The 14,182-nt window shown below is 42.3% G+C and overlaps 1 protein-coding gene across 7 annotated transcripts in view; it reads right to left on the reverse strand.

The window, feature by feature from the left end:
• Window positions 1-13,725, reverse strand: part of ARHGAP33 (Rho GTPase activating protein 33) — a 70,616-nt gene extending 56,891 nt beyond the window's left edge. For 5 of the 7 annotated variants that reach the window (XM_072155141.1, XM_072155140.1, XM_072155136.1 and 2 more), the window contains exons 1-2: window positions 13,530-13,725; window positions 10,989-11,052 (exon numbers count right to left, since the gene is read on the reverse strand). In XM_072155141.1, the coding sequence (XP_072011242.1) occupies window positions 10,989-11,005 (17 nt within the window). In that variant the 5' untranslated portion in view covers window positions 11,006-11,052; window positions 13,530-13,725. Of the gene's footprint in view, window positions 1-7,683; window positions 8,073-8,110; window positions 8,180-10,988; window positions 11,053-13,529 lie in introns of those variants that run through there. The other 2 variants (XM_072155137.1, XM_072155138.1) reach the window with 2 other exon arrangements.
• Between the last annotated feature and the right edge of the window lie 457 nt (window positions 13,726-14,182).

Genomic DNA, 14,182 nt, shown 5'->3' on the forward strand with positions numbered 1-14,182 from the left:
TGTAGGGGCAAATACATATATTACACATTGCAAAATTCTCTAAGGGGTGTGCATTCAAAACTTAGGGTCACTTTTCGGATTCTTATCTGTTTTATACCACTAGGGTTCTCCAAATGCATGTCAAACATTTCTGTCAAATTTGGCTTCTAAAAGGCAAACATCCCCCTTTCCTTTTACTGTGCGCCCATACAACATTTTATATACACATGTGGGGTACTTCTACACTCGAGAGAAATAGGTTTACACATTTTGTGGGGTTATTAAATTTTTTTATCCCTTGTGGCTATAAAAAATTAGGGGTAAAATGACCTTTATAGGAAAATTTTTACCTTTTTCCTATTTAAGTCCTAATTAAATCAAACACCTTTACGGACAAATACACATATTACACCTTGCTAAATTCTCCAAAGGGTGCACTTTCCAAAATGGTGATACTTGTTGGGGTTCCCCTCTGTTTTGGTACCACTAGGGCTCTCCAAATGCATCCTGACACATGTAAAGGATGATTGTCAAATCTGGCTTCTAAAAGGCCAAAGCCCCTCTTTCCCTTCTGAGCCCTACTGTGTACCCATACAACACTTTATATGCAAAAGTGGTGCAGTTCTGTGCTTAGGAGAAATAGTTCTACACATTTATGGGGGTTGTTTCATCTTTTATCCCTTGTGGCTTACAAAAATTTAGGGTAAAAGTGACTTTTTTGAGAAAATTTTCACCTTTTTCCTTTTTGGGGCCTAATTGAATCAAACACCTGTTGGGGCAAATACACAAATTACACCTTGCTAAACTCTCCAAGGGGTGTACTTTCCAAAATGGTGTCTCTTGTTGGGGCTTTCCTCTGTTTTGGTACCATTATGGCTCTCCAAATGCATCCTGACACATGAAAACTTTTCATCCATATTTGCCCTCCAAAAACAAAACAACGCTCTTTCCATTCTAAGTGCCCCCATGTGCCCGTACAGCAGGGTACAGTGACAAAATGGGTATTGGCATACTCAGGAGGAATTGCCCTAAACATGGTAAAATGCATTTTCCTTTTTAACCCATTGTGAAGGTGCAAATTTTAGTGTTCAATGAATCTATAGTCAGATAAAATTACATTTCTGTAATTTCACTTTCATTTATCTTTCACCCTCATGAAACGTTCATAGGGTTAACAAAATTCACAAAGGTTGTTTTGAATATTTTGAGGGGTGTAGTTTCTAAAATGGTGTCATTTGTGGTGGTTTCCTGTCATGTGGGCCTTATAAAGTCACTTCTAACTAAATTGACCCTCCAAAAGTAGGTTTTGATGATTTTTGTGAAAATCTGAAAAATTGCACCTAAAGTTATAAGCCTCCTAACATCCAAAATAAAGGAAGAGATGTTTGAAAAATGATGCCAAGTTAAAGCAGACATATGGAAAATGTTAGTTATCAAGTTATTTTAGTGATATGACCAACTTTCCAAAAAGTAGAAAATTTTGAATTTGGAAAACATAGTTTTTTTCAAAATTTTTGCCAAATTTCCATTTATTTCATTAATAAATACTAAACATATTGATTAAATTTCTCAACCAACATGAAGTACAATGTGTCACGAAAAAACAATTTCAAAATCAACTGGATATGTTAAAGCGTTCCAAAGTTATAACCACTTATAGTGACACAGGGCAGATTTGAAAAAATGGGCCGTGTCAGGAAGGTGAAAAGTGGCTTCAGCGTTAAGGGGTTAAAGGGACCTCCACTTGTCTAATTTCTCTACACCCAATACTAGACAAGTGATCCTGAGCTTAGACTCAAGTATTGCCCCCCCCCCCCTCTCTATAGGATACATCAGACGCTATGGGCCATATGTTATTTATTCACGTATATGGTAGATTCACACAGCTCCATTATCAGGTATAAGATGGAGATGCCGGAGCTGTACCGATACGCGACGTCCGATGAATAGATGTAAATAATTTACTGCATTTCTGATGACTTTAGGGCAGTTTAATAAAATAAGTCACCTGACAGCGACAATGAGGCCATCACTTCTGTTAAACCTATACCATTATATTAGGATAAGAGCAGAACGATCTAATCAGATAGCACTGAGGTACTCTACAGCCAGCCTCTCCCCATCCTGAATTGGCTGATAACGGGGAGCAATAGCCTGTATTCACCTGTCCTGTAATCCCCTCTCCCCAGGATGAAATGGCTGATAACAGAGAGTAATAGCCAGTATTCACCCTACAGTCAGCTCTTTTCCAGGATGTCTATAAAGTGGCAGAGGACAGAGAGCAATGGCCTGGATTGTGGCCCTGAGCATAACCCTGACGTTTAGGCCCTGGGCTGCACTACTGTCTGTCTATAGGCCCGGATGTCTCTCACTATTGTCACCCCCTAAGGCTTTGCGCGGGAACATGGGTTACTAGGGTAACCTGCCGCACCATAGCCATGGCCGTGATCCTCAGGGTGGGAATTTAGAGCGGCCGAGGGGCTGCGAACAAGGAGGGGGAGGCACGGCTTTTGTTATGGTAATGGTAGGGACACAGTGATCCCAGTGTATTGCTAACCGCACTCCCTCCAATACTAATCATGGGGAAATCTGGGGCCTGGTCACCTCCTGCTGCCCCAAGCTGTCAGCGTCTATAGTAACACACATCATATATGTCAGCGCCAGCCTCTATAGTAACACATCATATATGTCAGCACCAGCCTCTATAGTAACACACATCATATATGTCAGCCCCAGCCTCTATTCTGTAGTAACACACATCATGTATGTCAGCGCCAGCCTCTATTCTGTAGTAACACACATCATATATGGCAGCGCCAGCCTCTATAGTAACACACATCATATATGTCAGCCCCAGCCTCTATTCTATAGTAACACACATCATATATGTCAGCGCTAGCCTCTATAGTAACACACATCATATATGTCAGCGCCAGCCTCTATTCTGTAGTAACACACATCATATATGGCAGCGCCAGCCTCTATTCTGTAGTAACACACATCATATATGGCAGCGCCAGCCTCTATAGTAACACACATCATATATGTCAGCACCAGCCTCTATTCTGTAGTAACACACATCATGTATGTCAGCGCCAGCCTCTATTCTGTAGTAACACACATCATATATGGCAGCGCCAGCCTCTATAGTAACACACATCATATATGTCAGCACCAGCCTCTATTCTATAGTAACACACATCATATATGTCAGCACCAGCCTCTATTCTATAGTAACACACATCATATATGTCAGCACCAGCCTCTATTCTGTAGTAACGCACATCATATATGTCAGCGCCAGCCTCTATAGTAACACACATCATATATGTCAGTGCCATCCTTTATTCTATAGTAACACATCATATATGTCAGCACCAGCCTCTATAGTAACACACATCATATATGTCAGCACCAGCCTCTATAGTAACACACATCATATATGTCAGCGCCAGCCTCTATTCTATAGTAACACACATCATATATGTCAGCACCAGCCTCTATAGTAACACACATCATATATGTCAGCGCCAGCCTCTATTCTATAGTAACACACATCATATATGTCAGCACCAGCCTCTATAGTAACACACATCATATATGTCAGCACCAGCCTCTATAGTAACACACATCATATATGTCAGCGCCAGCCTCTATAGTAACACACATCATATATGTCACCGCCAGCCTCTATAGTAACACACATCATATATGTCAGCGCCAGCCTCTATTCTATAGTAACACATCATATATGTCAGCACCAGCCTCTATAGTAACACACATCATATATGTCAGCACCAGCCTCTACAGTAACACACATCACATATGTCAGTGCCAGCCTCTATTCTATAGTAACACACATCATATATGTCAGCCCCAGCCTCTATTCTATAGTAACACACATCATATATGTCAGCACCAGCCTCTATAGTAACACACATCATATATGTCAGCACCAGCCTCTATAGTAACACACATCATATATGTCAGCGCCAGCCTCTATAGTAACACACATCATATATGTCACCGCCAGCCTCTATAGTAACACACATCATATATGTCAGCACCAGCCTCTATAGCAGTGATGGCAAACCTTTTAGAGGCCGAGTGCCCAAACTACAACAAAGGCCTACTTATTTATCGCAAAGTGCCAACACAAAAATTTTATATGTGATTTATACTCCCTTCTCTGTCACAGCTTTCATTGACACCAGCACCTGAGGACACCAATAAAGCAGAAAATAGTCCCAGGTAGAGCTGTCACTTTAAACTACCTCTGTGCACAGCAAGCCCTGGGCTGTCTGGGACTGCAGGAAGATACCTGGAGTCATCTCTGGTGATGGCCTGAGTGCCCACAGAAAGGGTTCGGAGTGCCACCTCTGGCACCAGTGCCATAGGTTAGCCATCATTGCTCTATAGTAACACACATCACATATGTCAGCGCCAGCCTCTATTCTATAGTAACACATCATATATGTCAGCACCAGCCTCTATAGTAACACACATCATATATGTCAGCACCAGCCTCTATAGTAACACACATCATATATGTCAGCGCCAGCCTCTATTCTATAGTAACACACATCATATATGTCAGCCCCAGCCTCTATTCTATAGTAACACACATCATATATGTCAGCACCAGCCTCTATAGTAACACACATCATATATGTCAGCACCAGCCTCTATAGTAACACACATCATATATGTCAGCGCCAGCCTCTATAGTAACACACATCATATATGTCAGCGCCAGCCTCTATAGTAACACACATCATATATGTCACCGCCAGCCTCTATAGTAACACACATCATATATGTCAGCACCAGCCTCTACAGTAACACACATCACATATGTCAGTGCCAGCCTCTATTCTATAGTAACACACATCATATATGTCAGCCCCAGCCTCTATTCTATAGTAACACACATCATATATGTCAGCACCAGCCTCTATAGTAACACACATCATATATGTCAGCACCAGCCTCTATAGTAACACACATCATATATGTCAGCGCCAGCCTCTATAGTAACACACATCATATATGTCACCGCCAGCCTCTATAGTAACACACATCATATATGTCAGCACCAGCCTCTATAGTAACACACATCACATATGTCAGCGCCAGCCTCTATTCTATAGTAACACACATCATCTATGTCAACGCCAGCCTCTATAGCAGTGATGGCGAACCTTTCAAAGAAGGAGTGCCCAAACTACAACCAGAATCCACTTATTTACCATGAAGTGCCAACATGCCATTTCAAGCAGTAACTTAGTGTTACCTGTTCTTCAACATCATTTAATTGTAATCGCTCTCCTAAGGCCACCAATGCAGTTGAAAGAAGGTGGACAAATTCAGACCATCATTGTAGCTTCTCTCCAGGGAGAATGGTGGTTCCAGTAGAAGGATCTCCAAAGACAATGCAGTTCAGTCAACACCTTCTCACTTTTCCTGCAGTTTCAAACAGCCAGAAGCAATAAGTGTTGCTTTAAAATAGCACTGAGAGCAGCATCTCTTAATTTGCTTGGGACTGCAGGAAAATTTGGTGAATGTGGTCCTATTTGGTGAAATTGGGGGGATGGCCTGAGTGCCCACAGAAAGGGCTCCGAGTGCCACCTCTGGCACTCGTGCCATAGGTTCGTCACCACTGCTCTATAGTAACACATATCATATATGTCAGCGCCAGCCTCTATTCTGTAGTAACACACATCATGTATGTCAGCACCAGCCTCTATTCTATAGTAACACATCATATATGTCAGCCCCAGCCTCTATTCTATAGTAACACACATCATATATGGCAGGCCAGCCTCTATTCTATAGTAACACATCATATATGTCAGCCCCAGCCTCTATTCTATAGTAACACACATCATATATGGCAGCGCCAGCCTCTATTCTATAGCAACACACATCATATATGGCAGCGCCAGCCTCTATTCTGTGGTAAAACACATCATATATGGCAGCGCCAGCCTCTATTCTGTGGTAAAACACATCATATATGTCAGCACCAGCCTCTATTCTGTGGTAAAACACATCCTATATGGCAGCGCCAGGGTCTATTCTGTGGTAAAACACATCATATAGGGCAGCGCCAGCCTCTATTGTGGTAAAACACATCATATATGGAAGCGCCAGCCTCTATTCTGTGGTAAAACACATCATATATGGAAGCGCCAGCCTCTATTCTGTGGTAAAACACATCATATATGGCAGCACCAGCCTCTATTCTGTGATAAAACACATCATATATGTCAGCACCAGCCTCTATTCTATAGTAACACACATCATATATGGCAGCGCCAGCCTCTATTCTATAGTAACACACATCATATATGTCAGCACCAGCCTCTATTCTATAGTAACACACATCATATATGGCAGCGCCAGCCTCTATTCTATAGTAACACACATCATATATGTCAGCACCAGCCTCTATTCTGTGGTAAAACACATCATATATGGCAGCGCCAGCCTCTATTCTGTGGTAAAACACATCCTATATGGCAGCGCCAGGGTCTATTCTGTGGTAAAACACATCATATAGGGCAGCGCCAGCCTCTATTGTGGTAAAACACATCATATATGGAAGCGCCAGCCTCTATTCTGTGGTAAAACACATCATATATGGCAGCACCAGCCTCTATTCTGTGGTAAAATACATCACGTATGGCAGCAGCAGCCTCTATTTTATAGGAAAACACATCATATACCGTATGTCAGCGCCAGCCTCTATGTTACAGAAATACACATCATATATGGCAGTGCCAGCCTCTATTCTATAGGAAAATATAAAAGATGTCAGATTCTGTGGTAAAACACGTCATATATGGCTATATTTCTCAGGTCCCATCCTAAGTTATGTACAGGGGTCCTGTTGCACAGCTCCACTCCACATGGTAGAGCAAGTATCTATTGCTCCCTGCTCTGCCATTGCTTTAAACAGTATTGGCCTCCTATGGGCATAGGTGTGGAGTGGGAGTCAAAGCAATTACTTGGGTTGCTATATGGCTCTATCCTATGGAAAAACACATCATATATGACAGTCCCAGTCTCTATCCTATGGATGCCAGCCTCTATTCTATGGGAAAACATTGTATTAATGGTATATACTGTTATGCTCCAGCATCGTATACACAGTAACCAACAGCCCAAAGCCAATCTTACGTGAACCCCCCACACAATGAACCCCCTCCCTCATAGCCAGGACCTCAAAGTTACTGCCGATTGTGTATTATACCAACTACATTGGCACCGCCAATACCCATCCTGCCATCAATTACCAAGCAAGCGTTTGTATATTGGGGCGTAGCGCCTCCATAAGGCACCACGGAGCAGTGTAACATCTCCCGCTGCCCACTCGCTCTCTCTGCAGAGGGTCTGCCCATCCGCAGGGCATCGTTCACATAGACCTGACACTTGATCCCTGTCATTGCACTCAAGCGTCGCACCTGCTGCAACCTCCGAGGCCCAGGACCGACAGGGTTAACCATCACCATCAACCAAAATAACAATGAAGAGGAGAAAAGAATGAGCGGAAATGAAAATGTTTGGGTTTGGAATATATAAGGTGGGCTATCTATGGCCCGTCATGCAGTACAGAGGCGCCACCACCGCCACCACCCACAACAAAGGCACCTGCCCATCATCATCCTCACCACACCGCACGACATGCGCCCTGGTACTCACCACCATCTTGCTGCCAGAAGCTCAGTGGGGTATAAAGGGGCTCTCTCGCTCACCCCCCTCCATATTGCATTTTTTTTTTTTTTTTTAAAGGGGGAGGTTAGATACCGCTTGTAATTCCAGACTCTGCCACGGTGCCCGGGGGTGCTCTCAGTCGTCCCCTGTTCCCTGGGGTCTGCAGACTCTCTCCCCCGGCTGCAGACTCTCTCAATACGTCTCTATCGCTGACAGTCTGTCTCGTTACATTGTCCCAGTTCAGACCGTGGGCAACCGAATTGCAATGCCGTAGAGGGGGGATCGAGCAAGAGCCAGAGGGATTTCTGCCTTATAGGAGTCACATCCCCCCTATACGAGTATTCAGTGCCCACATCTTGTTGCCCACGCTGCATGGTCACCATGACCCACCCTTCCAGATTATGGATTCACATACCGTGTCACTTGTCATCCGTCCTCCACCCCCCTGCTTGGAGAATGGAATAATCCATTCAGGTGCAAAGACAATGGTCGAATGTGAGATGGAGAGCGGCCAATGAGCGCCGGCAGTCCCATGCAATCCCTATGTACACATGGAAGGTGGAGCGCTGACCCCTCGCAGGGACGCACCATTGTCACAGGACTCACCCAGGGGGCACTTACTTATATCAGACAGCCTGCCTGGAGGAACAGCTTTTGTTTTATCTGAGCCCCCGGAACAGGATAAAGATCCGCAGAATGTACTCATTAGGGTGAAGGCTGGCAAAAAGCGTCAGTAAATATTTACAGGCAGGACAGAGCAACTACAGTGCACAGAGCACTGCTATAATGTATCAGGAGTGTAATAATGATACTACAGAGCAGTGCTATAATGTATGAGGAGTGTAATAATGATACTACAGAGCAGTGTTATAATGTATCAGGAGTGTAATAATGATACTACAGTGCACAGAGCAGTGTTATAATGTATGAGGAGTGTAATAATGATACTACAGAGCACTGCTATAATGTATGAGGAGTGTAATAATGATACTACAGTGCACAGAGCAGTGTTATAATGTATGAGGAGTGTAATAATGATACTACAGAGCACTGCTATAATGTATCAGGAGTGTAATAATGATACTACAGTGCACAGAGCAGTGTTATAATGTATCAGGAGTGTAATAATGATACTACAGTGCACAGAGCAGTGTTATAATGTATGAGGAGTGTAATAATGATACTACAGTGCACAGAACAGGGCTATAATGTATCAGGAGTGTAATAATGATACTACAGTGCACAGAGCAGTGTTATAATGTATCAGGAGTGTAATAATGATACTACAGTGCACAGAGCAGTGTTATAATGTATCAGGAGTGTAATAATGATACTACAGTGCACAGAGCAGTGTTATAATGTATCAGGAGTGTAATACTGATACTACAGTGCACAGAACAGGGCTATAATGTATCAGGAGTGTAATAATGATACTACAGTGCACAGAGCAGTGTTATAATGTATCAGGAGTGTAATAATGATACTACAGTGCACAGAGCAGTGTTATAATGTATCAGGAGTGTAATAATGATACTACAGAGCACAGAGCAGTGCTATAATGTATCAGGAGTATAATAATGTTACTACAGAGCAGTGCTATAATGTATCAGGAGTGTAATAATGATACTACAGAGCACAGAGCAGTGCTATAATGTATCAGGAGTGTAATAATGTTACTACAGAGTACAGAGCAGTGCTATAATGTATCAGGAGTATAATAATGTTACTACAGAGCAGTGCTATAATGTATCAGGAGTGTAATAATGATACTACAGAGCACAGAGCAGTGCTATAATGTATCAGGAGTGTAATAATGATACTACAGAGCACAGAGCAGTGCTATAATGTATCAGGAGTATAATAATGTTACTACAGAGCAGTGCTATAATGTATCAGGAGTGTAATAATGATACTACAGAGCACAGAGCAGTGCTATAATGTATCAGGAGTATAATAATGTTACTACAGAGCAGTGCTATAATGTATCAGGAGTGTAATAATGATACTACAGTGCACAGAGCAGTGTTATAATGTATCAGGAGTGTAATAATGATACTACAGAGCACAGAGCAGTGCTATAATGTATCAGGAGTGTAATAATGATACTACAGAGCACAGAGCAGTGCTATAATGTATCAGGAGTATAATAATGTTACTACAGAGCAGTGCTATAATGTATCAGGAGTGTAATAATGATACTACAGAGCACAGAGCAGTGCTATAATGTATCAGGAGTGTAATAATGTTACTACAGAGCAGTGCTATAATGTATCAGGAGTATAATAATGTTACTACAGAGCACTGCTATAATGTATCAGGAGTGTAATAATGATAGTACAGTGCACAGAGTAGTGCTATAATGTATCAGGAGTGTAATAATGATACTACAGAGTACAGAGCAGTGCTATAATGTATCAGGAGTGTAATAATGATACTACAGTGCACAGAGTAGTGCTATAATGTATCAGGAGTGTAATATAATTATATATAATAATAATTACTTTATATTACCGCACACAGATTCCGCAGCGCTGCACAGAGCTTGCCAGTATTGATATGTCAGTGTACGGAGCAGTGCTATAATGTATCAGGAGTGTAAAAATGATACTACAGAGTACTTTGTAGTATCCAGAGAGTAATAATGATACTACATTGTACAGAGCAGAGCAATTATGTATCATTATTACACTCCTGATACTACAGAGTACACATTAGTGCTACAATGTATCAGGAGCGTAATAATGATACTACAGTGCACAGAGCAGCTCTATAATGTATCAGGAGTGTAATAATGATACTACAGAGTACAGAGCAGAGCAATTATGTATCATTATTACACTCCTGATACTACAGAGTAGACATTAGTGCTACAATGTATCAGGAGCGTAATAATGATACTACAGTGTACAGAGCAAAGCTATTATGTATCATTATTACACTCTGGATACATTATAGCACTGCTCCGTACACTGACATATCAATATTGGAACGCTCTGTAGTATCATTATTACACTCCTGATACATTATAGCACTGCTCTGTACAATGTAGTATCATTATTACACTCCTGATACATTATAGCACTGCTCTGTGCACTGTAGTATCATTATTACACTCCTGATACATTATAGCACTACTCTGTGCACTGTAGTATCATTATTACACTCCTGATACATTATAGCACTGCTCTGTGCACTGTAGTATCATTATTACACTCCTGATATATTATAGTACTAATGTGTAATAATAATACGACAGTGTACACAGCAGTGTTATAATTTAACACTTTCCTTACCTGGGTCTGTGTTTCATCTTTAAGCAGAGGCTGGGTTTGATGGGTCACATGATCCATTTCACATCTGAGGGGATAAAAACAAGGGTCCCATAAATAAATCTGATAAAGAATTACAGACAATTATAGAAAACTTCAACAAACCTGCACTTGTCAGGGTGGAGACATTCTAGGAGAGGAAATCAATGTACTGCTGTCACTCTGTACCACAACATCAGACTGCCCCCCTAGTGGTCAAACATGGGAAATACAGTCACCGGTATTTCCTGTCATGTGACTTCTCTCTGCTTTGTGAATGGCTGAGAGTATAATATATATATATATATATATATATATATATATATATATATATATATACACACACACACACATATATATATTATATTATAGATCCAAATAATTTGTAGCCCCTTATCTCCACTGATGTAAACACAATATGTCCTCTAAAATATATAGAAGCGTACACATTTATACATAAGACTCTCTGGCATTTTTTTTGCCCATGACCACCCCCTTTAGATTGGAGGTAACTATTTAATCTCATTACAGAGGGGCCCCCTCATACAAGCATAGAATATAACAATAGGAGCAATTTTAGGAAAATTTTAAAAAATATCCCAAAAAAAAAACTTCTTAAAGGGGTTGCAGGTCTATAGATTCTCTCCCCTTCCCCCTGTATGTCCAGCCAGTGTCCAGCTCCATCCTGTTTGATTATGTGACTGAGCAAAGGTCACAGTGTACAAAACAGGAACCTCAGATCTAGACGATACAGACCCCAAAGATATGAGAGACGGAGACGAGGATAATATAGTACAGATGAGGAAGCTCTACATAAAACCACATAGACCTCACACGCCATCGCCTGACTGCGGGGGATACAACCTAATATGAAGAGTTCTGCAACTTTCTAATAGACTGAGGTCCAGGAGAAATTGGTAATCGTGCTTATTATAAATACACTGAGACAATGTAGCAAACCCCCAGATGTGAGAAGTACTAGGTCTGGTTAGTACTTCTATACACAAGGTCGAGCATGCTAATTTCTCCCCAATTCCTTAATCCTGATGCTGAAAACTTACAAGGCTTTATTTCTTTTCAGACATCTGAGATTTTGTTATAGTGTCTCGCTGCAGACAATTTGCAAAAGCTATCACAAATTGCTGCCAAGGTGACATATCTATACTGACACAATGTCACAAAGCACCAGCTGTGAAAAGTTAGCATATGAAAGCTAAGTTTGTATGGAGACAAATTGGTTTGGCTGCTGCATTTAGAGAATTGGATTGACTGACAGCGTACAATAGACTCTGAATGTCAATCCTTAATCTCTTTCAAGATCTCTGCTGGCTGCCAGTAAATGGAAACAATCCAGAAGTAGAAACCCCATCCAGGTCTTCTGCTTCTTACAGTAGAGGGCTTGTTACAATGAGTCAAGGACTTCAGAGCTTTTGTAGCTACTACTTTACTTATCATACAGAAAATCATTTAGACTGGTACATTGTAGCAAACCCTCAGCTACGAGAGGTACAAAGTCTGGATGCAATCTATACGAGAGCTTTGTATAGCACCTTTCACAGCTGAAGACTTGTAACAATGTATTTGGGTAGATGACAGCTGTCAGACTAGAGGCAGGAGAGCAATACCTGCAGTTGCTTAATTTATCTGAGTAGTGACTGATACATTGTAGCAAACCCTCAGTAATGACATGTACAAGGTTTGGGATGTGATCCACATGAGAGTTCTGTACAAGACGTGTTACAATGTGTCAGTGTAGATAACAGCTGTCAGCTTGGAGTCCAATGACAGGAGAGTAATACATGTGCCTCCTCTAATTCATAGAGAATGCTCTAAAGACTGATACATTGTAGCAAACAGTCAGCAAAAGTGCAAATTGTGATGCTCCCATATTTATCGAAAAAGTCGTTATCCATACTGATACACTGTACAAGACCCTCAGTTGTGAGAAGTTTGAGTTTTCAATTGGATCTATAAAGGGATTTCAGAAGTTTTCTGTGCACAACAAATAGAAGTAATGACATGTAGTAAGCTTAGTAGTGGGGTTTAGTCTGTAGGGGGCTGAGGAGAGGGTCTAGGGACAGGACTTAACTGTAGGGGGGGTGTTAGAAGGGGGCTCAGGACTTTATTGTGGAGGGCTTAGGAGGGGGGCCAGACGGTGGCAGGTGTCATGTGTAGGGGGCTTAAAAGGAAACACCCAGGTGTGGCAGAACTCAACGGTAGGGAGCTCAGGTGAGAGTCCTAGGGTTGGCAGAAGGGCAGGAAGGCTACGAGGGGGATAGCACAGGGGCAGGACTCACCTGTAGGGGGCTCAGCAGAGGGTCCTGGGGATGGCAGAAGGGGTGGACTCACCTGTAGGAGGCTATGGAGGGGATAGCACAGGGGCAGGACTCACCAGTAGGGGCTCCTGGTGGTGGTAGAGGGGCAGCACTCACCTGTAGGGGGCTCAGAGGGGGTCCTGGGGGTGGCAGAGAGGGAGGACTCACCTGTAGGGGGCTACAGAGGGGATAGCACAGGGGCAGGACTCACCTGTCGGCCAGGTATCAGTCTGTGCTCCGCCGTTTGTGTGCAAAAGTGAGAGAGTCTTTGTTTCTGCAAACGTGGAACTTAACTCTGCAACACTGAAGAGGAAGCCTGTCCAGCAGCTTAAAGGGGAAGCCGCTGGTTAACCCCTTTCCTGCCGCAGTATCTGTGGGAGCAGCTCTGAGCTGGTGGTAGCAGCTGAAGCTCACCTGAGCCGGCGTAATAACACATTACCTACCCAGCAGCGAATAACCTATTGTCAACATAACCCTACAGCCGGGGGTCACGCGGCCTGCAGCTCCCAACCAGCGGGAAATACACGGATACTTCTGGTTTAAAGGGACAGGATTCCCAAACTACATCCATAATAATAAGAATCTAATTCTGCATTAGATAGAATGTTACAGGCTGCTCTTCTATATACTGTGTCAGTATTCACTGTAGTTCTTGCATTCTATTCATCAGTTTAACCATTTATGTCCCATCATCCCATGATTGTCTTTACAAGGATCTTCAGACTCTTGCAGAGGCTTTGGTTGTGTTTGGAGACTTTGCCATAGAGTTCCCGGACAGTAGGAATGCCAGCAAACAGTGTATAAAGCAATAATCTAAACATCCGCCAAAGAAACAACCGAGGAAGAAAAATTTTGTTTTTCTCT

This window comes from Engystomops pustulosus, chromosome 6, assembly GCF_040894005.1.
Source record: "Engystomops pustulosus chromosome 6, aEngPut4.maternal, whole genome shotgun sequence".
In the NCBI taxonomy this organism is placed as follows: domain Eukaryota; kingdom Metazoa; phylum Chordata; class Amphibia; order Anura; family Leptodactylidae; genus Engystomops; species Engystomops pustulosus.